This window comes from Apis laboriosa, unplaced genomic scaffold (assembly GCF_014066325.1).
Source record: "Apis laboriosa isolate Shangri-la unplaced genomic scaffold, ASM1406632v1 scaffold22_cov146, whole genome shotgun sequence".
Taxonomy (NCBI): Eukaryota; Metazoa; Arthropoda; class Insecta; order Hymenoptera; family Apidae; genus Apis; species Apis laboriosa.
This window is the reverse complement of record NW_025222414.1, coordinates 702,740-729,193: the sequence shown is the minus strand read 5'-3', so window position 1 is coordinate 729,193 and position 26,454 is coordinate 702,740. Positions and strand designations below refer to the sequence as shown.

General features: G+C 41.4%; 2 protein-coding genes across 9 annotated transcripts in view; one reads left to right on the top strand and one right to left on the bottom strand.

Moving 5' to 3' along the window:
• LOC122713128 (LIM/homeobox protein Lhx3) overlaps window positions 1–24,194 on the top strand; it is a 37,857-nt gene extending 13,663 nt beyond the window's left edge. For 2 of the 6 annotated variants that reach the window (XM_043933296.1, XM_043933292.1), the window contains 6 exons: window positions 16,952–17,126; window positions 18,066–18,268; window positions 18,381–18,573; window positions 19,543–19,709; window positions 20,726–20,941; window positions 21,054–24,194. In XM_043933296.1, coding sequence (XP_043789231.1) covers window positions 16,952–17,126; window positions 18,066–18,268; window positions 18,381–18,573; window positions 19,543–19,709; window positions 20,726–20,941; window positions 21,054–21,235 — 1,136 coding nt within the window. In that variant the 3' untranslated portion in view covers window positions 21,236–24,194. Of the gene's footprint in view, window positions 1–15,832; window positions 16,494–16,951; window positions 17,127–18,056; window positions 18,269–18,380; window positions 18,574–19,542; window positions 19,710–20,725; window positions 20,942–21,020 lie in introns of those variants that run through there. The other 4 variants (XM_043933293.1, XM_043933291.1, XM_043933295.1 and 1 more) reach the window with 3 other exon arrangements.
• A 260-nt stretch (window positions 24,195–24,454) lies between these two features.
• Window positions 24,455–26,454, bottom strand: part of LOC122713126 (centrosomin) — a 29,074-nt gene continuing 27,074 nt past the window's right edge. For all 3 annotated transcript variants that reach the window (XM_043933289.1, XM_043933288.1, XM_043933290.1), the window contains 4 exons: window positions 26,149–26,373; window positions 25,857–26,060; window positions 25,508–25,739; window positions 24,455–25,293 (listed from right to left, as the gene is read on the bottom strand). In XM_043933289.1, coding sequence (XP_043789224.1) covers window positions 25,082–25,293; window positions 25,508–25,739; window positions 25,857–26,060; window positions 26,149–26,373 — 873 coding nt within the window. In that variant the 3' untranslated portion in view covers window positions 24,455–25,081. The remainder of the gene's footprint in view (window positions 25,294–25,507; window positions 25,740–25,856; window positions 26,061–26,148; window positions 26,374–26,454) is intronic.

Sequence of the window (26,454 nt, the reverse complement as noted above, 5' to 3'; positions counted from 1 at the left end):
GCAGGCCTTATGGTTTCACCCGTGACACGAGCGCTTCCGCAGCTGACCGTCCACGTACGCTATAACGGGAACGCAATATCCCGGAACACCCGTGGACTATGGAAGCCATAATGTAGAGCAGCGCCCTCCACGGGAGTGATTCACCGAAACGAGCGACAGATGCACGATCTGTCTGGAAGATAACCGGTGGATATATAACGTTTAACGTTAGCCCGATAACTTCTCGAAGCCAGCTTTTCCTCTTACTCTTCTTCGACTCGTCCACGATGAAGGAATGAAACGGCGAGCATCAGAGGATTCGTTTATTCAACTCGGTCGAAGGCGTACTTTCTCTCTTTCTCTCTTGATCATCGGGCAAAGAAAAAAGAAAAGAAAGGAAAAATTCTCTCCGCCCATTGTTCTCCGTCGTCGTCGTCGTCGTCGGTTCTCCGGTTGAACAATGACGAAGGGGCCACCCCTCGAAAGGGCAATAAGAGGGACGGAGGAGAATGGCGGTGCAGACGCGGAAACGGGCGAGCGCGTTTAGATAGTGCGTCGATGCTAGAAAAGGGGAGGGTGTCTGGCGTGCTGGCACAAAAAACAAGCGCGGTGGATCTGCAACCTGGAAATAAGGGAATCACGCATAATCGGACGTGACAAGTGACGTTCTCACTGGGTAGAGTAAGAATCGTCGTCGTCGTCGTCGTCGTCGTCATCGTCGTCGTCGTCTCCCCCTCCGGTGCTTTTCGTTACGAGGGGAGAGAGAGAGGAAAGGAGAATGGAAATTCTCTCTCTCTCTCTCTCTCTCTCTCTCTCCCCTGTGGCTCGTATTCACGGTACACCCACGCACAATGACTGTCCCTAATAGGTACACGCAGCCCTTGATTAGAATCTAGGAGAGAGATGCCGGTGACTTTTGTGCCAGCTTGCGAACGCTGCTTGTTTGCTGGTTCGATGTATTGGCTGTATTTCTCGTATTTGGCGGAGGAGACTTCGATCGGGAAGCGATTCGTTCGAAGAGGGACGGAGTAGTAGGGGGGGGGGAAAAAGGGAAGGAAGGATGGATTTTTTGGGAGGAAGAGGAGATCGAGTTATCCCCTCGTTCAATTCAACGAAAATCTTAAAATCTTCCCTTTTGGCTTCGATCGATTGCGTTTCGTTAAAGAAAGAAATATGGCCGACTCGCGTGACTCGATTTTGCACGTGGAAAAATAAACCAAAAAGAGGCTAGAAAAATTTCGATCTTCCGGATACCGTTCGTGCGCATGATTTGCAAATTGCGCAACAACAAATATACGTGAGAAATATTGCCACTCCATGTAAAAAGAAAGAAGAAAGGAGAAACTGTTGGAAATAATTCGTGGAGGAAGGAAAGTCACGCGATATTACGCTTTTTATTCATAAAAGCAAGGATTGATCGTCGAGCATCCGATATGAATGTGCACGACAACGTGCGTGTCTCTATCATGTGTAATTATAATAATTAATTTAATATATAATTAACTTAGCATATAATAATTATAATAATTAACGTACGATTTACGGGGTATTTTTGACGAAAAATTTCGCACGGTTAACTTTTCAAGGTTTTATTAATATTATTATTCGAATTTCCCGGTTAAAATCGTAATCGGCCTCGGTTGGGTTTAACGACGCTGTTAAAATCTCTTTCTGGAAAGGGTCTCTACCTATTCCATTCAATTATGCACGCTTCGAAACTATCCTCAGCTGCGCTGAAGAGTTAACCCTTGAGCCCTTTAAAATTTTATGGATCAATAATTAATGATTACGAGTGATTCTTTTCTTCAAATTATTACATATCCGAGAGAAATTTTCACTTTTCAGAATTCCAATTCTAATTCTGACACGAAAGTACAAAAAAAAAAAAAAAAGGAGAAAAAAGAAGAGCGTTCAAGAAATTACTTAAACAGTTGGAAGAGGCGCGTAGAGGACAGGGGAGGGAAGCGAAAAGTTACGGGCGCGCACGCACAGTATGGATTATGAGCGTAGCAAGGCCCGACATTAGGTCCTCATGGGACGTTATTAGCGTTGGCTATCATGCGTGGTGCAAATAGAGCGTGGCCGAAACACGAAAGCATTACGCTTGATTACTCAACCTGCCAGCCAAGCGATGAACTGGCATAATACGGCCACGTACAGGATGCGAATCCAAGCTTGGAAAACGCGGAGCGGAGAGATTTCGATCCAAGGACAATGTATTTCTCTCGCGACAGTGATTTGCCTCAGCTTCACGATTGGAATTCACGCGAAATTTTTTGCGCTTCCTAGTTTCTTTTCCTTTTTCTCGACTCCATTCTTTTCCATATCTTTTTTACTTCGATCTTCGAAATGTCGAGCTGACATTTTCTCTCTCTCTTTTTCTTCTTCGAATTGAGACCCGTATTCGTAGGTCGCGTGGATAAAATTTTAAACGCGAAAAAAGAAAAACTAAAGGGGAATAAATCGAGCTACTAATCGTAAATTTTATTCTCGATTTATCTCGTGTTTCGTTTCCTTTCTTTTCCTTTTAATAATTATGCGATATCTACTTAAAATGTTTCAATGACACCTACTTGTAATTAATCGATACTTGTACTTCCAGATAGTATTTCGAGTTCATTGAGAAAGTGAAATGGCTCGATCGATAAAATATATATATATATATATATTATACGAAATGGAAATATTTTTTGGAAGAAGGAGTTGTTATTCCAATGGTGGAAGAAATCTATTTCCACGGATATGGCCGATAACGATCTACCCTTGGTGGAAAGCAAGCATTTTTATAATCAATTTCGAATCTGTCCCGCGGCCGCCGATACGATCGGAGAATTGGCACGGGCTTCTCGATCGTGGGATCTCGTATCCCTCGAGGGGTTAAAGGGAATGATCTGGATTTCATCCGGCTGCGGTATCCCTCGGGGAAACTTGGACGTTCCCTTAATTACTGCGTTTTACCGTCGGTGGAATAATTAAGACCAACGGCGGGGGGGGAAGGGGCACACGGCGAAGAACGATTATCGTCGAGGGGCGGAAAAATTCTGTGATTAAAGTTTATACGCGCGGAGGGGAAACGGTTTTAATTCGATCGAGCTTTCATTGCTTTCGAGGAAACCGAGAATGGTTTTCAACTTTTCGTTAAAACCATTCGTAAAGAAGCTCGTCGCGGGCTGGAAAAACGGACCCTCCCCCCCCTCCCCTCCCTCCTCTCGAATGATAAAATTGAAAGGACGAGGGGATATCTCTTTGCGAATAAAATCGAACGTTATTTCGGTGAAAATGTTAAGTCATAAGGTTCATGCTCGGACAGTTTTACGACTACGAAGCTGAGGATTATTGCTGAGAAATAAGGTAACGATATTTTTCTTTTTTCTTTAAAGATGGGAAATTTAAAATATATATATATATATATAAAAGCTTTTCTTTTTAAAAAATCATGGATGAGAGAACTCGTTAGTTTTCGCTTCTGGAGGCCAGCTCAATTTCAAACAATCTGGAAACAATCGTCGTTGAAATGGTCACCTGCTGTCGATCCTTGGCCGCAACCTGTTCGATAGATTTTTCATGGGTTATCGATCGGGAGGCATCAATGGGCGCAATTATCCGGTCACGTGTCGGCTCGAGTGCGTGCATCCGAGGAGAGTCAAAAGGGATTTAGGAACAAGGTGGAGATAGAGCAGGTCCTTTTGCTTCTTTGAAAGAGCCGACGTTGATGAATGTCGCGCACGTGACACGAGCCATTCTGCCTCCTCTCACCCGCCTCTCAGCGGATCCGATCCGCTGTACTTTTCATAGAGACTTGAACGCGTGGAATCCCGCGTATATTCCTTTCTTTTTTTTTTTCTCTCTCTTCCATCGTAATATAGATACACTAAGTACAGTACAAGATGTAAATTAGTCGATTCTCATTAATTGCGCCGGAACAGACTTCGTCCCTAACGAAAGATTTTATCGCGTTTGGATAAGATTTCGCTCGTGTCAAGTACGTGACTTCGATTCGAATCGGTGGATAACGACGCAAACAGATTCTATCCAATCGTCGCGAAATAGATATATATATATATATATATATACATATCCTGCTTAAACAAAAGTTCCAAGGATTATTTTTACTTCGATGCACTTCGACTTGAATTGAAAAAAAAAAAAAGAAAGAGAAAAAAGTGACAGTGGATCGTGTTTCAAGTTAAAAAATTAACTTAAAAATATAGTTAATTAGTTTAACACCGAATATCCGGTATCCCATAATTTCGATCGTATCGAATTAAACGCTCGCGAAAAGTATGGAAGCAAAGTATATCGAATTACACGATAGTAAGTTCGATATTAAACGCTCTTTTTATTTTTTAAACAATCCGAACGAACGATGCGATAGATTAACGCATAATAAATGATAACAAATTATTGTAAATTGAAATTTCTGATTTATTATTATTATTATTCTTTTTTTCTTCTTAATCTGATTTACAATTAAATAACCATTGATTAATTTTAATCCCTTAATCGAGGGAGAAAGAAACGATCGTTTTTTTTTTTTTTTTCCAAAATTCCAAATCTCACCTTTCTCCCGATAAGAACGCTCGTAAAAGCGGGAACGGTATCCTTGGACGATGGGGCGATCCATCCGCCGCTACGTACACGTCCAAGTCCCGTGCCTCCCTGATTTCCCGGGGGGGTTGGCCGCCGTTCCGTTTCCAGAGTTCTATACGAGAGCCTCTTCTTCCGTGAAAACCGTGAAACTCGTTGCTCCACGGTTGACGATCGCCGTGGCGCGCGATCCTACCTCGTCGTCGCCGCCATCTTTGTCCTCCTTCTATTTCGTCGTAGAAATCCGCTCGAAAATCGTGAACGAGACAATTTCGTTTCGCACTTCTCTCCCTGTTTTCGGATACATCGGAATTATCTTCTAATAGGAATACCTTGGTGGAACAGTGGAGCTTGGTTGGTTGGTAGTTGGTCAAAGTTAAACTATAGAAATCCAGGTCGAGCAACAACGGCTCGACAACGGTCGCAGGCTTAGCGTATCGATCTTCGATAATTCAGCAGAGTTGGCGCGGCCGGGTGTTTAATCCATTTACAAAACTTGTTATCCTCCTGTCATCCGATAATCCGCGCTCGACGGATTGACGGGGGACTTTTTCTTTTTCCGAAGGAAATTCTTCTTTCCTCTGTGACCGAGCAAAACAAATTTCGAACGAGTCGAAAGGATGATTTGGACTCTGCTCGATCTAACTCGATTCTTCGAAATTCTCGTTTCGCAATTTTTTTTCCTTCCTCTTTTTTGCCACCCGATCTTCAGCGTGAGAAGGCAAGTAGGCGAAACTCCCTAGGACCCATGGGTGCCATCGTGGAACGTGTCAAGCGCGGAGGAAGAACAGCCACGAACAATGAGCGCGAACACAATAGAGGATCGTAACACTTGCACACTGCCCCATAACCAGATCCACGTATTCCGCTCTCCGTCTCTGTCCGTCTTCCCTCTCGCGCATATCTTCCAAACCGATGTCTCTCTCTCTCTCTCTCTCTCTCTCGTTCTGTTCGTCCATCGCCGACTTCTAGCACGATAAAGCCCCACGGGCGCCTCGTGCAATATGCTGGCGAGTACATCGGATACTCTTGGGTTTTGTGTTTGCAGCGCCGTTCCCATAACTCCCCCGTGAATTCGCTCGGCTTGTTACATCTCCAGGGACGTAGCCGGTGATATAATGTGAGAATCGAGAGACTCGCCTCCGAAACGACTCTGTGTCACTCTCTCTCTCTCTCTCTCTCTCGGATCTGTCCTCTTGCTTCCGTGCGCGAAGTGAAGAAAAAAGGCAGGGGATATTGGAGAATAAGATAAATGGAGAAAGACTTCAGTGGAAATTTTTAAAGATGTAAAAAATCACGATAATGTAATGAAACACGATGGACACGTTTAATCTTATTACGAGCGGCGTGCAGAAAGTTTTAAATGTTATTCAGTGAGGCGAATCGATAATATTTGAAAAAGTGGAAATTTTGTGAAGATATAAAATATCAACGAAACACACGCATGATGGAAGGGTACGTGTTTATTCTTGTTACGGATGAGCAGCAGCTGAAAGTTTAACTGCTCCGATATAGTTGTTCCCAGGCAGCTGCTTCCCGTCGTCCAGTCATTCACGTTTCATTATTTTTTAAGGGAATCACAGTTCTCGCATAAGATTACGAGCATCGATGCGAGGAAAGATATATATAAATCGAATAGCGTGTTTTTAAGAAAATTTTTGGCGGGTGTCCACGGGCAGATGGCGAAGCCTTTGGCCTCTTCTCCCTTTTCTCTGGCATCCTTCGTGCTTCCTGTCGGAAGAAGTTGGATGTTGTTCGAACGATGGCGCGGGTCAATGAATCGTGCGGTATCTCGTTACCTCTGGCTTCGATACCGCTGGCTTCCAGGATCTTGTAGCGTTACACCCAGTGTATCGGTTACGGTATTTTAACCCTTCACCAGCGCGGAGTCAATGGCTCGTTATCGAGCGTCTTTAACGCGACGATTCGAAAAGGAGAGGACGATTCGTTCGATCGAATATTAGAAAATTTAGAAAATTTAGAAAAAGATTAATCGCGTTACAATCGTAAAGGTCGTTCGTTTCGAAACGAACAAAAGTATCGAGAAGCTTAAATTAATAATGGTTTGTTATTCTTGATCGATAATCGTGGATCAACGGATGAAAGGGTTTGATTGAAAACGCAGGGGTGGACTCGACGCGACCACCCCCTCGATACGCAGCCTCAAAGGAACAGCGCAGAATGGGTTTTCATTAGAGAAGACTCCCTCCTAGACTCGATACCCGCGAACGGGTAAAAGAAAATAAGAGAAACGCCAGCTGTGCTCGCTGGGCCAAACGAAAAAAAAAAAAGAAAAAAATATATTAATAATAACTCTCCGCCTACTAGTCCACCTTGCTTTGATTTCCGGCTTCTCGACCTTTCTCGACCGGAAATAATATATCTGTGTGTAGAAAACCGTGACGTTTTCGCTTCGTACGAAAATCACGGCGCCGAATTAATTTGTCAATAACGGTGAAGAGAGAAATCGAAGCAGCGTGACGTCGAACACACATATGCGTTTCCGGTTTCGCTTCGCTGTGAAATTTTCTAGAATTTTAATACAGAAAAAATTCTCATCTCATGTGTATATATATATATATATATATGTATATATTTATCTTCGATCCATTCGAGATATCGACAGATCGCGAAGAATCGATTTCGTCTCTTTTAAACGAGCGTGTAACGAGAAGCCACTTTCATCGAGTGGAGCGTGGTAATAGATTAAAATCATCATCCTCCCTCGGCCAGAAACGTATATTGTCCCCTTAACACCCCTATCCTGGTAGTTTTGCTTTAGTTCACTTGACCCTACTTGTCCCGTCAGGGGTGGCACACGTCCCCTCCCCACCGCGCGCCTCTCTCTTCGTCCGCCCAATTTTTATCTCCCTATCTTTCCCTATCTTCTTCTCCTCCCTCTTTCTCGTTTTTACCCCCTCCAATTTCTCCATACGATGTTTCTCCTACGATTCTTTCCTAAAATTCACGACACTTATACACAAAAATAAAAAAGAAAAGAAAAAGGAAAAAGACATCTTCTCTTCCCTCGAATAATATCCGAAAATATCGCAGCGGTGCACATCTTTTTCAATTCCCTGTACACACGCGCATTCCGTCCATCCAGAGAGGTTTTTCTTCGGTTGGAGAGAGAGACGGAGATACGGAAAGGAAAAGAGAAAGAGAGAGAGAGAAAGGCAACCCTTATACCCTTGCATCCCCCTCGCTCGTGCGGTTAATACGGAAGAATGCGAGAGCGGGGCGACTGTGACAGGGAGAGCGGTGCGAAGAGTCCACGCAATTTCCTTAATGTACTCGCTAAATGTTCTAACCTCCCTTCTGATACGTACGCCAGCAGGCTGGTGGCTGGTGTCACGAATACACGCACCTATGTGCGCGTGTGCGTTACGCGGACACCCTTCGAGAAGAGCACAAGGGTGCGCGGTCACACGTGGAACAAGCTCGAAGGAAGTAGGCTAAGCGGGCACGAGTGGGTGTCGTGATAGAGACGATTATCGATTACGTCGGGGTAGGTAAGAGGAGCGCGACCTTGCTCGATCGGGCGATCGTCTTCAGTCGATCTTTTTTTTATCCGACTTTTTTTTTTTGTCTCCGTTTCGAGGAGGAAGGGAAGATTCTTTTTAACGGAGGGAGAGGAGAAACAGTGTCGAAGAGAAAGTATAAAAGAGACGAAACGATCGAATTACGTATATAAGCGTTGGATCACGATTGTAATTAACTATGTATGTATTTGAAAGGATACGTTTTATCTATTCCCTTTATCCTTTATTATACGGAAGCGTAAATTTGCCAACGCAATAAACATTTGTATTGTTGTTTAATAAAGAACAATAAGCAATGAAATGCGAGTTATGGGCGAGCATCAAAATGTATATGAATTACGGTTTGGCCGTAATTTATTAATTAAATACACATTTGACAAAACGTTTACGAATATTCTCGCGTTGCACATTTGTTGCGCGTATCGTTAAATAAACCGGCGAGCACACGATGACGCCGCGCGTCACGTTTCGATCCACGTCGCTACACCTCCGTCATGGATCATTTTGGATCGAGGCAGTTCTTTCCAGGACGGAGAGGACGACGGTAGGATAAAATGGTTAATGGGGTAGCTAATGTCCCCATATGCCTAAGCCAGCACGTAGATATGCAGGACACGCGATGGGCGGTACGCATAAATAATTTAAACGCGGGACCATCATCCATCCTCGTAGAGAACCCCATTTGGCGTACACGGCGCTTGCTTTAGTCATGCGTACCCACCTACCTTACCTACGCATGCCGCGTTACGTTTCCAGCCGTGTGATAATTTAACGAGCACGCTTCTTTGATCGAGCGGTGTGAGCGAAGCTCGTCCAAATTACCAAGCCGATATTAAGCACGTTTACGTAACTTAAGTAATACGTGAATGAATTGTAGGAATATAATTGTTTAAATTGATTAAAAAAAAACAATTATTCTTTTTATTCATAATTAAATCCGTGCGTGTCCAAGTTGCTCGATTCATTCGGTTTAAAATGTATTATGGGAGTATAAATTGTTTAAATTGATTAAAAAATACAATTATTCTTTTTATTCATATAAATGCGTGGGTATTCAAGTTGCTCGATTCATTCGGTTTAAAATCATTGGGTATAAATAAAATCGGGGCTCGTTGGTGAATCGCATAATCACCGATAAAGCCTGTTAAAAATGACTCGCGCTTTTCTCCAAACGCGTGCACCCCACGCGCAAAGGAAGGGAAAAGAGCAGGTCCATGGGCTCTTTTTATCGAGGGTTTCATCCCTGGCACGATGAGCCATTCGCGTATTAGCCGGGCCCGCGGACACATTGTGCGCATTTTATACGTGTTTGCACAATTCCCAATGATTTTTCGTGGTGGAGGCCAACTGTTTGCCTGGCCGGGATCGGGCATAAGGGAGGAAAACGAATTCGGACGGCTCGGTCCCCGTTTTATCGGTCGGAAGATATTGGATTTATTAATGTCGTTGGACGCATTCACTTTATTGCCGATATACACGATCGCCTGCTTTCTGTTCGACACTCGCGTTAACCGCGAGTGACGAGACCAATCTTTCGCGAAATTTCAATAACCGGTATTCCTACCGGTTCCTGCTGTATCGCGTGCGTTCAAATTTTTGAACAACGTCCAACCATGCGAAATGATATTTCGTTCGCGAAACGTTCGAGTCCGTCCCCTTTACGCGTGTCAGTTTCTATGCACTTTACCTAATTGCATTCCCCTTGAAAAAGTAAATTCTGCCCCTGGTGTATCAGCGTTATTAAGAAAAATTTACGATGAATGCAATTACATTTTCAGACGGAGGGGGGGGGGGAGGGGAAAAAGAAAAAGAAAAAGAAATAACTCGATGGAATTGTAAACTTGTTTCTTTATAAAAATCCGTATATATCCTCGTACCACGAGTTAATTATCGGATACGAGCAACGAGGAATTAGATAATTCGTAAATTGGTTACGAAGCACACCACCGTATAAATTCGTGCAGATTGTTTGCCGAAAATTATATTAATTGTTAATTGAAAGTAACGTTTCATCGACAATGGTTTCGAATACAACTTTCGATTCAAATACGATACCAAATACGATAAATATAGCAAGCGTAACAATTACGATAATTACAAAGTTTAATTAATGAAATCAAGTTGTCGCGTTTTCTTCTTCCACTTTCATAAATAATTCAATCAATTGCCACACCACGCCATATCGGACACTATCGTGCAAGAATTCTTGCCTATGATACTATGCTATAATTATCACCGAAACGATGCAAAACCATTCCTTTCCAAATTTTCCATCTATCCCCTCCTCTCGATCTTTCTCTCTTCTTCTCGATCCTTGGCAAACTCTCCCCGTCCGTCCTCCGGGGGATCGCGTTACTTTTCATTATCCCCTTTCGGGGGATAGAAAGGGAAAACGAGGACTTGAAAGAGTTGAAGGGAAGAGAGAGAGAGAGAGAGAGAGAGAGAGAGAGAGAGGACACGGACCGGTGCACGCAAATGCGCGGGCGTATGTCGTTTAAGCCCATTTAACCGTAGAAACGTTTGAGAGATCTCGGGGCCGGTGGCGAGGAGACAATGAGAGGGAGCTGTCGTCGGGCTTTGTGAGCGGCTTTCCATGGGGGAGGCAGGGGTGGGTTGCACGAGGATTGCGCGGAGCCGAATTCGAAATGACGAGAGGCAGGACGGAGAGGGGGTTGCTCGGGCGGAGGTCGCGGGTGGAAGAGAAGGGGTTGTGTCGGTGGTTACGCGACGGCACACCCACGCAGGCGCCCCCTTTTTCCTCCTCTCTTTCGTCCCTGCCTCGCGGTTCCTCCATCCTTGTTTACCGCTCGACTCCGATAACTACGCCCTTATAGTATATCCTCTGCCTCCTCCTCCTCCTCCTCCCTTCTTCCTCCTCCTGCTTTTTCCATCCGCGTATTCTCCTCTCGTCTCGGTATATATATATATATATATATATATATATGTATATATATAAATCCTCTCGTCTCGTCTCCGGCCCGGTTTTCCCGCTTCTATGTCCCGAGCCGACGGTTCCGCACGTCCGTGACACACAATGGCACATCTGGTGTTAACTTTTGCTTTTTCGTGGTGGCGCTTGTCGCGAGAAATCGTCGTCGCTTGCGCCCTCGCCCAACCACCTCCCCCGCCGATCCTCCGTTTTTTTTTCGCCTCCATTCGCCCCCTCCCCCTCCCGCTTTCCTCTCCTCTCCTCTCTTTCCTTCTAGGAGGAAGCGTTTGCTCGTTTGTTTACGCGAGATATAGCGGCGGCGTCAATGCGACAGCCAGTTTTTGCACGGCGGGGCGCATCCATCCACCCACTCACCCATCCACCGGCGAAAACAGCGAGGTCCGAGTGAGAATGACTGGTTTATTATTATTTTTTCTTTTACCCGACTCGGCCTCTTCTTAGTCTCTAGCGAGCTTTTTTTTTTTTTTTTTTTCAAACGGCTTTTGTAACACCGAAAACGGCTCGATTCCGAAACAGTCGGTTTTTTTTCTTTTCCCTTTTTTTTTTTTTTTTTTATTTATTTCTCTTGTTTCGCGCCCCGAAACCTCTCAACAGGTTACTGGGCTCGTTCTTCTTTTCCGCCTTTCTTTCTTTCTTTCTTTCTTTCTTTCTTTGTTTTTTTACGGGGTCGCGCGCCCTCTTTTAATCCTCCGCGAGTCAGGAATCCCTCGAGGAAAGATCGGAAAATCGGATTTTTCTATCCACCAACTTTTGCCCGTCTCGGTTTCGGTTCATTAATGGGGACGAATACATTAAATCGGCACGCGCTATATATATATTTATATAGGTTTATATAGGTGTCGGTGAAAAAGCATATGCGTAAATGGGGCACAACCGAGGCGGCCGATATAAATTCAAACGTATTTACGCGGTATAAGGGTGGCGTAATTTATGGCCCGTCGATGTAATGGAAACGCCCATGGAGAGAAGATATCCGCCCGTGCAAATTCGATTATATCGCAGCGTGTATATACGCCTCGATTCAGCGCGGGGAATAGAGTTAAATTAAAAAAAAAAAAAAAGAAAAGGAGAGAGAAGAGGAGAAAAGAAAAACGCATGGAACGTGCATATTTCATCCCGCCTCTTCCCCCATCCCTCCTATATAATCCTCCAAAGTGGATACACACGCCGCGCTGTTAAACGTCATCTTCTTCTTCTTCTCTTGTTCTCTTTCTCAAAGTTGGATCGAGAAATAAAATACATTTGGGTATGGGAATTTTTTGAAGTTATTTCTCGTTTATACCATGCATTTGTTTTCCAACTTTCGTTAACACCTAAGAATGTCCTAAATACCCGAATACGCACTCTTCTCGCTGCAGAAAAATACGGAAGGAAGAGGGAGAGGAGGAAAAGTAGAGAGAGAGAGAGGAAAAGAATCGTCATCCCCTTCGGGAGATAAGCGGGAACGGGGCCGATAATGATCCGACTCTCCTCATCCCCTGACCTTTCGCACGACCAGAAGCCACCGACTGCTATCCCGCCTGATATTTACGAGATCCTTTCTCTCGAAGGAAGCGAGATGAAAAAGAGGAATGTCATCGTTTGTCGGGTCAAGTGTGCCGTGTGGAGGGAGTTCCATCCGGTTGCTCGCTCCCCTCCCCTCCCCTCCCTTCCCCCAGGTGGTGGTCGTGGCACGGAAGGAAGCCGCTGGAACCCTTGGGCAGACCGCGATACCAACCCTCGTGGCGATGCCTTCTACGGTGACGGACGACTCGTGGAGGCGTGTCGACGTGTGCAACGGAGCCGACCAAGGGTGGGCTCGCGTGATCGAAACTCGAGGAGGACGCCCACGAAGGAAATCACGGGGTCGCGCAATCGCAGAGGCACCCCCCCCCTCCCCCTCCCCCTCATAATGGATATCTCCGCGATGGGAACGCGAATGGGGGAGGAGGGGGGGGGGCCTCGTATCGGGGGATGTATCGACGACATCGCTGCCCTCCACTTCGTGCCACCACTTCGCGCTCGCCAACCCTCGATCCATCAGGATTTTGCCGCCTCGTTCAACGATTTTCCTCGTTCGGTTTTTGTCTCGTTTCTAAGTAACCACGTTTTCACCACGTCGAACGTGACGTGTGTCGGGATAAAGCTATATAGTATAAATAGTAAAAATAAGGTGGGAAAGAAAAATGTATAAAATTCGTAGATCGCAGGCGGATTTTCGAGTTATGAAAACGGCTGTGAAAACGGAGGAGTACGATCGAAGTCATCGGCGCGTTTACGATCCCCCCGATTCCGAAACCATAATCTGAAACGAAACGATTCTTCCCCCCCGTCGGGGGAGTAACCACGGAGAATGTAAAATTTTCTACCTGAATGGGGTGGATGGGGACGAGGGCAACAGATGGTTCGACACTTTGCATGTCGTGCCGCATAAAATCATTTATGCGAGGACGTGACGACTTTCTTGCCCGGTTTAGAAACGGATGGAAATGTTGGAATAGTCGGAACGATTTGCCAGCCAGCCGCGGTATGGCGCACTTTTTCACCGGTAAATATCGCTCGTTAGTCACGCGCCATTGCACTTTTTGCCCGGGCTTTCTCATCCACGCTCTACGACGCGTTCTATTTCGTCAACGAATTAAACAAAACTGCGAATTTTCTCGATTATTCGGCCCCCTGTCGCGTCCACCGAAAATTTCAAATAATTTCATTTCCCCTTTTTTCAGCAACGAACGAACAAATTCCTCCAGTTTTGCAATACTGTTTCCAATACAAATGAAAACTATGCACCCACAATTTTTCCCAATAATGAAATTTCGTTTCTACTTCTTCCTTCGTATCCCTCTCTTACCTTCGAATAAGCAATACAAAGATATAATATTCGTTCTTGCTTCGTCGATACCCAGAGATCGAACGATCGGATCACAAGCAAGATCTCGTGTCTCTCCCGTGTCTTGTAAGAAAGAGAGGAGGAGGAGAGGGTTTTCGTCGTCGAAAAAGACGAAGAAAGAGGGGCCTAAAGTAGAAGGACAAAAGGGGGGGAAAAGGGATCCGACGTGGAAAACAAAGAGGCGCGTATTGAAAGTGTGCCGTTTGATGGTGGTAGACGTATCTCTACACGTCTACTTGTACGCCGACCTATGCTACCCTTGCCGAGTTATTCGAGTTCGGTGTGGATGGGCGCGCGCCAGCCACCCAGGGATGAGGAAAAGAGTATACACGACTGATCTCGACTAAGATTATAAAATGGCGACCCTCACCCTCCCCCTCCCCACGGCTTGCCCGTTCTTAATTTCGCTCGAATCCTTTTGTCCCCTCCCTGCTCGCTCCCTGCTCTCTCCTTCCCCCCCCCTCCCTTTTTTTCTTTTCTTTCTTTCTTTCTTTCTTTCTTTCTTTCTCTCCTTCTTTCTTTTTTTTCCCTCCCTTCTTTCTCGCCGGCCACCCTTCCCTCGCCCACCCACTTTCTTCTTTGCCTTTCCGCGGCGCTTGGCTTTCGCAATCGGCACGGCTCTCGAGATGTTGGCAAAGGAAAGATGGAGAGAAGAAGGCCTGGGAAGGAATTCTTTTACGTGACGATTCTGATGAATAGAGAGCGTGGCCAACGTTCCGAGAGTTGGAAATGGATAGGAGCTTGGTGGATGGATGACGATCGTCGTCGAAAGAGCCGCGGAAAATGCCACCGCAAAAAAACCGAGGGGCGGTGGTTGGTGGGTCGTTCTTTGTCGTCTTTCTCGATTCGACTCGAGCCCGAGTTATCTTTGATTAATGCGGATCCTGGATGAATACTTGCGCTCGGATGAATTTTCCCTCGGACGAGTTCGATTCGGATCTGGAACGCCTTGGAATAGTTTGGAATAGATTGGAAAAATCTACGAACAACGTAACTCTCTGCGAATTAGAATACGTGCGAATATTTTCCTTTCCGTTTTTTCTTTTTGGTTAATCTTTCGACCGATCATCTAATCATCGATCGTTTGAAAAAAAAAAAAAAAAAAAAANAAAAAAAAAAAAAAAAAAGAAGGTAAATCTTTCTTGTCCGCGTTCTCGAGCGTTTGTCATCGAATTGTAACGTAAAGAAACACCTTCCAAGTGGCATATCCTTTCATCGAGGCGATCCCTTCCAACTTTCCAGAAGGTTCACTCTCGTCCTCGCAGCGCATCATCGCGGTGTCAACGGCGCATCATCGGCACCCTGGCGGGCAGCAGGAGGCGAGAAAAGCGTCGTTGGCTCGCCTAAGACGCTTCGATCGCCATATTGGAGGCGGTCCATCTTCCCTCCAATCGGCGATAGAGCGTGTGAAGCGTGGGTGCGGATCGCGCCCAATAGCTGTGCCCGGTGCCCCACCACGGAACCACCACACCCACGAATGTCACGTGCGCACGAGCAGCTGAAATACCGTTCGAACAGTCGTTCGCGTACTCTCGTGCCCGTCGCATCGATCGTTCCTTGCCTGCGCCCGACCGTTCTCCCTCGACTCGTTCGCGTTCCCCGCGTCAACGTTTCCAACACTTTTTATCGTTATTATCGCTGATAACGATAGTTCAATGGACCGATAAGAATTGTACAGATAAACTACTGTAATAGAATTTGATACTTTGTTCCGTTGGATAAAATCTCCGTGGTGGGATATTGAGATAAATGGCAAGGTTGACGTTAGTTTGAAATTGCTTCGAAATTAAATCAATCGTGTTTTTTCGAGTGTTACTCGAAAAGGGTGAGCGTTCGGAAAAAGGGGGGAATTGAAAGTGATTTGACTTTTTCTTCAGAAGAAAGTGAAAGTGAATTGATCGATTAACGATTAACGCGGACGATGTCACATCAACGATGTTTTCGACGAGATTAGTGAGTTGATTCGGGTCTGTTTGAAAGTTATCGCGATCAGAGTACTCGTATTCTCCCGCGAGACTTAAAGAAAGTTCTTACTCGATCTTTCCAAGACTTTTTCCTTCCACCTTCTAAGATGGAAATACACGAAAAGTGGCAGAAAATTAAGAAAAAGAGAACGAATAAATGGTATTATTAAAACTATAAAAAAAATAAAAATTCGAAACTAATTCCACGATAAATATCCAATCGAATATCGATAATACTCGTTTATATTATAATAAATAGAACGATGTTGCAAAAATTGCAACGATAATTGGCCAAAGTGCGGTTGAAAAATTATTGGACGCGTGGCAAAGTAGGAAGGACAGAAGCATGACTATGATAAGCCTGGAAATGTTGGGCCGTGAGGCTCTACCTTTGGAAGGGATGTATCGGCGCGCTCATCAAGATGTCTTGACACCGCCACACGATAGGCCAGAGTCTCAAAACGTGCGGCGGAACGGTAGTAACGGCGGAAACGTTGCGAACGTTGCCACTTTCGACGCCGCTCCTCGCCACGAGATGCACCCTCTGGATCAACCGGCCGTGGACCTCGGTTTGCCGGCCAATCTTCCTGAAATCCTCTACTGTAAGTGAGGGACGGTCAGCTTCGGATATGATAGGATATCGTAAAAAAAGAAAAAAGTGTATTATCGTTCAATTATCGTCGATGTTTCGTCGTTAAGGGGATCGGAAATGGGTTTTAAGAAGACGTAAGTAAATCGGGGAACAACCGTTGACTCGAACGAACAAAAGGAATATTCGGAGTGATTTAGGGGTTGTGATAGAATCGGTTGGGAAGATCAGGGTTCAGGTGTTTATAATGAAACTGTGTAGTTGTTGATTGATCCCTCCCCATTGTCGTTAAGTAGTCGTTTCTAGCGCATTCGATCGATATTTTGTCGTTTCGAATTGTTGAAAGAGACGTAATTGATATGAGAAGTTAGGTTTCTTTCTTAGGATATTTTGAACGTTTTTCGTTTTGCAATTCTTTTTTTTTTTTTTTTTTTTTTTGAAATACAACGAGGATTGCATCGAATGTTACAGCTTCGATACCAAAATGCGGAGGCTGTCAAGAAGCGATTTTAGACAAATATGTTCTGAGGGTTCTCGAGAGGTGTTGGCATGCGAGGTGTCTCACGTGCAGGGATTGCGGCGCAAGATTGACCGATAAATGTTTTGCAAGGAACGGTCACGTTTTCTGCAAGGATGACTTCTTCAAGTAAGTACCAATAATTATTTTTATTCGTCATTTCTCATTCATCTTTGATCAATTATTTCGCGCTTTTTTTTTTTTTTTTTCTTTCAACACGCGCGTTGAATCGAAATTTTTCAACGATCTCGTATCGAATCATATCCATTCCTTGGATATTTTCTCGGAAGACCGGAAACTACTTTTCAATATCACTTCTTTATAACAAGCATTTCGTTTACTTAATACTTTTTTTTTTATTAAACATTGTAAGCGTGTGAACACGTATTTGTTACGTAATATTATGACAAGTTATATGTGCAATTTTATCTAAACAGCAAAAAGATAGCAAAAAAGAAAAATAATATATATATATATATAAAACACTTATCAACCGTTACGTATTACTTGCAAAAATTGCAGTTGGAAAATCCGAGAGTCTGTATTATTCTCTCTAGAGAGTAATGGAGAAGGGGGTATGCGAAGTAGTGGAAAAATAAGAAAAAAAAAAGTTGGATCAAACTGTGTATGTATATTCAGAGAGGCTGGGTATATCGATTGTGTCAGAAAAGCGTGCCTTTTCTCATCTACCCACACCTTCCCTAGGACGAGACGCCATTTTTCTTCTCCTGTGAGCCGAATCGAAGGAACTTGCTCTCCTCCCCTTCCTTCCTGTACCACCCTTCACGATGGTATTCCACTTTTCTTCTGATCCACGAATTTCCAGAGGAGAGTTGAAAAGTTCGAGACGTTGAAAAGAAGAAGTTGCCGGAGTTTGATAAAGGTTTATTTATCGTAACGGACGTTGGAAGAAAAGAAAAAAAAAAAAAAAGAAAGAAAAGAAAAAAGAAAAAAGGATTCTCAATTAATCTGGCGATGTTGCGAGATCAAAAGCTCGATCCAACCACGTATCGTTCTCATTAATACACGAACGTAATGTGAAAATGTTGTATGTTGTTGGTATGGCAGGCGTTTTGGGACGAAATGCGCGGGCTGCGGCCAAGGATTGGCACCGTCTCAAGTCGTGCGTAGGGCGCAAGAGTTGATCTATCATCTAACTTGCTTCTCATGCGCCCTTTGCTCTCGACAGTTGGACACCGGAGACGAGTTCTATCTGATGGAGGATAGAAAGCTCGTTTGTAAACCTGACTACGAGCAGGCCAAGGCAAAAGGTGACATTTTCGCGTTTTCCTTTCTTTTTTTTTTTTTTTTNTTTTTTTTTTTTTTTTTTTCCTATAATTTCACGCGAAAAACGACTCTCGTTTCGTAACGTTTGAATCGCAGAATTGGCAGACGGAGGAAGCATAGATGGCGATCAACCGAATAAAAGGCCAAGGACAACGATCACGGCGAAACAGTTGGAGACCTTGAAATTAGCGTACAATACCAGCCCTAAACCAGCGAGACATGTGCGAGAACAACTTTCTCAGGACACAGGGCTAGACATGCGCGTCGTTCAAGTCTGGTTTCAAAATAGGTATATCGTAAAAATATTACGTCAAATATCTTTGAACGAACGAAATATCGATATTGGTATTGGATGTGTAACGCGAGACGCCTATTTTATCATGTTTTCGAAAGCCGTTGCAAAAATAAATATAGATAGGCAAGATAATATAAATCTATGATTTTCATACACGTTAAGATGATATTTCGTAAAAATATCGAAATTGTTAACTCTATTGATTTAAGAATATGTTTATACAGTAATTGGTACATTAGAAGAAGCAAGAGGTAAAGAATATTAAGATGAGAGTGAAAAAAAAAATAAAGGATATTAAATTGCGCGTCAAATCACGTAAAATTGTTCTATTTATATAATTTCTTATAAAGAATAACAGTATTGTTCATAGCGTGACAAATATATCGTGGATTGTTAGTTGTCATTCTAATCTAAGGCTTCCGCTATTCATCTTTTCGTTATCTCTATTGACATCATAATTTTTATACATCGTTATGTACAATATTACCAATTGAAAAAAAAATTACTTTATCAATTCTATACTTGTATGCCATAATCCTATGTGCTTCACGTAAAAAAACACTGCACTTTGACAATATCGATACAAAGTTATCAATCAAGATTTTTTTTTTTTTTTTTCATTATTGATACAAATTTTAAAAATCTATACATACTTTAGATACGCACACTTTGGATTTTGTTAAAGCGATTTATTACAATATTTCTTGCAATTTTTCTATGAGATTCTCAAGTAACTTCTCCCTTTAATTTTCCCCCATAATAAAATTTCTTAGAAAATAATACAAAGATAATATATATTTTTATAAAATTCAATAATAGATCAATAATCTTTAAAAATCGTCAGCATCAAGTATAAAGGATTGAATTGCAAAAATGTTCAATTTACTTACCGAGAAAGATTTTTTTTCATAGAGTGTCAATAGAGGAATTCATCATGGAGAAATTTCTTCCCTCCTGTTGCAGGAGAGCAAAAGAGAAGAGACTGAAAAAGGATGCCGGTAGAACAAGATGGTCTCAATATTTTCGAAGTATGAAAGGAACAGGGGCTGGTGGACATTCACCTAGGCACGATAAGCTTCTTGAAAAGGATGAACTCAAGGTCGATTTAGATTCCACTTTTGGTCACCATGGTAAGTACACGTATCATCTTTATAACTTATATTTAATTACTTATATTTAATTACTTATTGGTTGTTCTGATTATATTGAAGACAATATTAATTTTGCTTATTTTTAAACGTATATTCAAAACATATATTTCTACACAAGATAAAATCTTTGGTGGTTTCATGATGGTAATCGAAAAATCGCGCTGCATTATTAAAAATAGCTTCATTTGTATCTCCAATATTACGAAATGCGTAATACCTTCCCCTTTGTATGCACGAGCATTCCCTTCGATTCCTGTAACGAGAAAATATTAAAAGTAATGGTATCATCGCAAAAAATTGTATTATTTAAAACGGAGAATGAAAAAATAAATTAAAAAGATACAAGTTAAAAATAGATAATATAAATTGTCTAAATAATATATATATATATTTTTCTGGGTCGTTTAACTAATTCATAAATTTCAAAATATCGCGAGAAAAAAAATCGACTTTCCCATTCAAATATAAAAAGCGCGAAAGTAGAATACCAGAAAGCTTTAAAAAAATCATTCTCTGCCTCTGTTGCTTTCGCTTTAATGTTGGTTACATCTAAGCTTTCGTGTATCGGAGCGTTTAGCGGAGGGGAAGACGATCTCGTCAATTATTCAGAAGTTCGTGGAGGCTAACTGCTAGTTCGCCGTGTCCGAGATTTCAGGAAGATTGCGGACTATCCTGGAATTTATACCGACCGTTAACCATGCGCGCCGTAAAGTCGTATAAACTTCACCTATTGTTTAAATTTTAAACGGGTTCATTACCGAGTTCCTTCCCTTTCGCCTGGTCGAAATATAACCAACTTATTTTTCCTTTATTTGCACTTTGCTTTCATTATATTTCAAATATGAAATTTTCTAGAAAAATATTTTATTCTTCTATATTTATACGAACAGCGTCAAGATAACGCCCCACACCTGTTATCGAGTATATCATAAGTTTCATTCGTTACAGCGACGAGATAATTACAGCGACGAGCGATGATATTCGTATATGTTTAGATTTGAGTAACGACAGTTACGGGACAGTGGTGAACATGGGATTAGATGGCGAAGGTGCGAGTCCAGGTGGGGGCGGAAATGGGGCAGGAGGGGGCCCTCCACGTGGTTATTTAGGCGCAACGACCCCCCCTTATCTCTCAACGTCCAGATCACCGTCCTTACCACCTCAATTTCCGTATCCACCGGATGCTGGCCTCTCGGTCTACACCACTCTTGGTAAGGCGCGACGACATTTTTCTCCATTGTTTCGTTCAAGATAATCGTGTCACGATTAAAGGATGGTATTAAAAAATAGGGTACGGATGGATTGAACGATGAATGTTCACAGGAGGCGCGGGTGGGATGGTACCAGGGCCGGCGTCGGATTTGAGCAACGAATCGAGCGGAGGCGGTGGAGGCGGCGGAGGTGGCGGTGGAGGTGGTTACCCGGACTTTCCACCCTCGCCCGATTCATGGCTCGGCGAACCACCACCTCCACACGCTCACCACCATTCCCACTACGCCACATAACCCGGCAAACTGACGCGTTGCCAAGCACCGTTCGTAAGAACGGATCGACGCAAGGCGTTCACTTGACGGCCCTTTTCCACGAGGCAAGGCTTATCCCGAAAACTTCGAGCCTTCCACTTCGGATCAACCTGTCCACTTTCGTCGATCCAGCACGAGTTAGATTCTCGAGCCTCGACCTCGGGAGGATCTCGATGTTTCTCGGTGTATCGCCAAGTAGATCCATCTAGAGGTGGAACTCGATCAAGACTGACCGATCGAGAACCGTCTCGAACAAAGAAGTCATTCCACACCGTATTCTGCACCGTCCCGGCGGGTTTCCCATCATCGGAATGATGCCATGTGTCGCTATCGTATAACGTTACTTTACAGCGCAAATACGATAGCGCTAATTCGATAGGTACGATTAATCTAAATATATTTATGTACAAGTTCCTCGTTTCCCGGTACTACTGGAGTTTAATCGTCGAATAAAGAAAAACTAGAAGGTAGGTTAGACGTGTCGCGATACCGAACGTTTGCTCGAATCGATGCGATTCGCAAGATTACGGTTGTTCGTAATTCAAATTGTTTCTTCGGTTAATTCGTTGATCAACGAGATTGAGATTCGTCGATCAAATCAAATATATATGTATATATATATTTGATCGTTCAAAATCATATATATATATATGTATATATATTTCTGATTCAACAGTATTCCATGAAAGATCGATATTTGTTTTACGAAATATTTTCTTTTCTGAACGAGATAGAATCTGTATACAAACCGTATATTTCGCGAAAGGCATCGTTTCACCGAAAGACATCATCAAGACGGAACACGTTTCTATGGTATATCGCGCTTACGTGATGCTAGAAGTTTCAGGTGTCATTTATTGTAAATAGTTCAGATTAGATTTTATCGTATTATAATAAGAGAGCAAGGAATATAGAAGAGGAATGGAAAAAAGCAGGGGAAAAAAAGGAAAGGATTGGCGTACAGCGATCTCTACAGGAGCGACGCCGTCCGCGAATAAAATTCAAAATAAAAGTTAACCCTGAAGCACTAATGAATTTATCGCATCAACACTCGATAGATCGATTTTCTCATAAGTAAAAGATTAACGAAGTTGTTCCATATTTTTTATTAGCTGTAACGTAACATCGAATCGCAAAAGTTGGGTTAAAGAAACGTGGAATGAAAGGTGAATTTTGATTGGTCACGATTTACATTTTCCCATAATTGAATATTGAATGTTGCACCTTGTATATATATGAATTTAGTGCTACAGAGTTGGCTAGCTTCGCGACCAATCAGAATCATTCTACTTTGCCGCGAATAGCTCAGTCGACTTTAAGAAGCGGACGAGTGAAGATGCGATGCGAGAACGATCCGCGTAAAATCGAATATCGTCGTTTCTATTTCCGAATATTTTACAAAAAGTCGATTCACGAAGCGTGATTTTCAATCGTAAGTGACATCCAGATGTGAATCATTAATTGTGTCGTAATTTATTGCGAAAAGATTACTTCCGATCGGTGACTAGTGGAACTTCGAAATGTGAGAAAATGTTTCTCCACGTTGGAACAACGGTCGGTGTATCGTACAGTAAAAAACAATCATGTAGTTTACAATCATCGAGTGTATCGAAGATATTTTGTAGCTCGTCAACGTCACGTATGTCAACATCCACAATTGTCGCTCGAAAGTAAGTCCTTTTTTCGCGACTTATTAGATGATCGCTATTCGATTCCGCCAACGTAAACGAAATCGTCAAACAAACATGGCGCCATTGGATGGATGGTGTACCGAATCAAAGTTTACTTTGCGTGTTTGTTTATCGTCGGTGAAACCGAGCGTCAGTAGATTACACCTTTGACGTGTTCTGCGTCACTTTTTATCGATTCACAGCATTGGAAAGGCACTGTCGCGAGACATTTCGATCAATCGATTCCATTTGAACGAACGTTCATTTATGCGATTAACACTTTTACAGATAGGGTTGTAAATTTATTTAAAACAATTTTATCGATCTATAAAAAATGGATTGATAACGTTTTTTTTTTTTTTTTTCTTAATAAACGAAATACGTAATATATGTACGAAAGATTTGACGAACGATTTGACGAACGATATACTATTGATTACTATTCCTCGTTTATTACGAACGATATCATTACTTCTCTGTCTGTATAGCGTTAATAATTTTAAATAATCAAAGTCATAACGATGTCAATTGTACCCTCGTCTCAATGCATATACGCGATTATGTACAAATTGTTATATGTACATATGTACGTGAATATAAATATTCGAGAAAATATGCCTAGATTTATAGATAATCGATAATCAAAAGTAACAGATTCAATTGATCGATTATGGTCTCCGACTGATGGCTAATTTCATTCGCATGTATAGTAATATGAGGCATAACGTTTGTTGTTTTTTGTAACGAAGAAGAAAAAATTTTAACTCGTGTTTGTTCAAAATTTACAACATCGTGTCTTGTTGTATAAAAAGATTCATAAATTTTTAAATTTATTTCTTGAAAATTCTCCGTGCCTCGTATTATTTGAGGAATATAGGTACTTGAAACATAGCACGTATCATCTGACAAAGACCGGTAAAAAATAATATATCATTGTAGAATTGTATATACGTCGTCCCTGTTTATTTTACCCGCGAAAATTCAATGAATTGAAATTGGAAATTGAGTAAAAAAAAAAAAAAAAAAAGTATGATATATTTCGACGGGTAAGAGAACTGAATGTTGTACAGTTACGAAAACCGAACACACGCTCCTCCTCACCGAGTTTCGCAAAGATGAGAAAAAGATTCGCAATGACTAGCGCAGTTCATAACTTCATCGACACGAGTTACTACGGATCTTTATATTATTATCTAGTCATCGAGTGATAATAAAAATTCTATCGTAATCTACATTGTGCTGTATATTGTTTCGAATTTTTCATTTTTATCCGTATGTCATATTAAGTTTTCACGTATTTCATTTATTTATTTTTAATTATATTATTTTTAGTTATATTTATTTCACAAACATTCAATTTATTCATTCTTTCACTTTTATCACTTTTTTTTTTTTTTTTCACTTATTAAAATTTGCTATTTTAATAAAAGTTTTTATTGAATCAAGGAATACAGCATTGAATACAAAGTGAAGTAATTAAATAAGATAAATTAGGAATTGAAAGTAGGAAATAAATTTTTTAAATCTGTCATTTATTTTTTTTTTTTTTTTTTCTTCAAATATCAATGGCACTTTATTTGCGAAGACTATGTACAGATGCTGATAGATGTAATGATATTCTTGGTGTTTAATATGTACATGCGCGCGAATTTTTTAACGTCGAGAATACGATAAAATGGACAGTTTTCGATTCGATAACAAGGTTTTAGCAACCTTTAGAGAGAAGAAACAATCTACAAAAGAACTTGAACACACGTACACAATTATGTACAAGTATTACATATACATCTTCGTTTTTTCACGAAGTTTTCCTTTTTCTTTTTTTCGTCTTTACATTAGTTCTTAATCATTCTTTTTTATCGTGTAAAATTTCACGTATGTACGAAAATACTTTTTAACAGTTTTTTTTTTTTTTTTATAAAATACAACAAGTGTCGCTGTCGTTCGTTAATTTGTAAAAATACTATTCGTTCGTTGACGATTGTTCGAGATTTAAAATGAATCGAAAAATATGTGAAAGACAAAAATATGATAAAAACATGATTATAAAAAATGAACGATAGAAATCATTAACGTTAAAAATCAATTACGAACAGCGATTGTATATATAGTTTTCTCTGTACAAGACATTTTTTCGGTTTTTTTTTTCTTTTTTTTTTTAATTGTCCAGAGGTTCTTCGTACGTCCTCGTTTTCTTTAATATATTTTTAGTAATTTGCAACTGTTTCGTAATCGCCTTCTCGACATTTTTTTTATTTTTATTCGACGCGGAAAGATGTTGGAAAGTATCCTCCAATGTCCTCCTCGTTTTCATTAATCTTCTTTTCAACGCTTCATTTTCTTGCTTCAAAGCTTCTACTTCATCGAGACCTGATAAAATAGATTTTTATTTATAAAAACACGTAATAGAAATATTTATATTTATTCGAAATCTTATAATAAGTAATAATGAGATAAGTTTGCGGATAATTTTAATTTTAAAATAAATTATAAAAAAAAAAAAAAAAAAAAGAATAGAAATAGAAATTAAATTTTATAAAGTTAATCAATATTTTTAATGATGATTTGATCGCGTCGAAGTTACCTTCTATCGGCAAAGGACTTTCGCTATCCACCTCTCGAGCTGGCCTGTTACCATTGCTGTTATCTTCGTCGCTTAAAAGATTAGTCATTGATTCGGTAATTTTCAAAGTATCCTTCAATGGTCTGGTAGTTGTGATTGCCGCATCACTTTCGATCCCCAAATCTGGCGAACAGCTTGATTTACTTCGACCACCGATCGTTGAATAATTTATGGATAACCAGTATTGCGAATTCTGAAATAAATTGAAAAAAAAAAAAAAAATTATTTAAATTTAAATTTTATCATAAATACATTATTGAAATGAATTATTGGGAAGAATAAATATGGAATATGGAATAATTTAACTAACGTTATATGCTTGATAATCCTGCATGATATCTTCACAAGTCTGTTTCAACATAGACTCTGCAGGTATTGAAGAAACGCCGCTAGAACTCGGAGCCGAGTCGCTCCCTTCGCAAACTGCAACGTGCCTTCTCAATTCTTTGTTAGTGACTTCCAGTTCTTGTAATCTTGTCCTTTGCGACTCGTTGATTTGATTCAGATCCGATATCTGTAAAAAGACGCGAGTTGTTGTAAAATCCTATTATAAATTACAATTAAATTATACGGCGCATAAATCTCTCGAGTGTTCCGCTTACTTCTTTGTTGAATTTATCATGCATGGAACGGACAGTCATATCACATCTGTTTTCCGTTTTTCTTATCTCTTGTTCCAAACGTAACTTATCGTTCGTTAATTTTGTATTCTCTACGAGGATTTGACTGTGCGAAAGTGTTAAATGATCTAATTCCTTCGTTAACGTTGATATGTTCGCCTTCGCGGACTCGTTTTCATCCTCCAATTTTTTGATTCGCGATCTCAGCTACAAATTATTCAAAAACGAAATGAAAATGATTGACCCTTCGAAATTAATAAATCGAAATCATAGATATAATAATAAAAT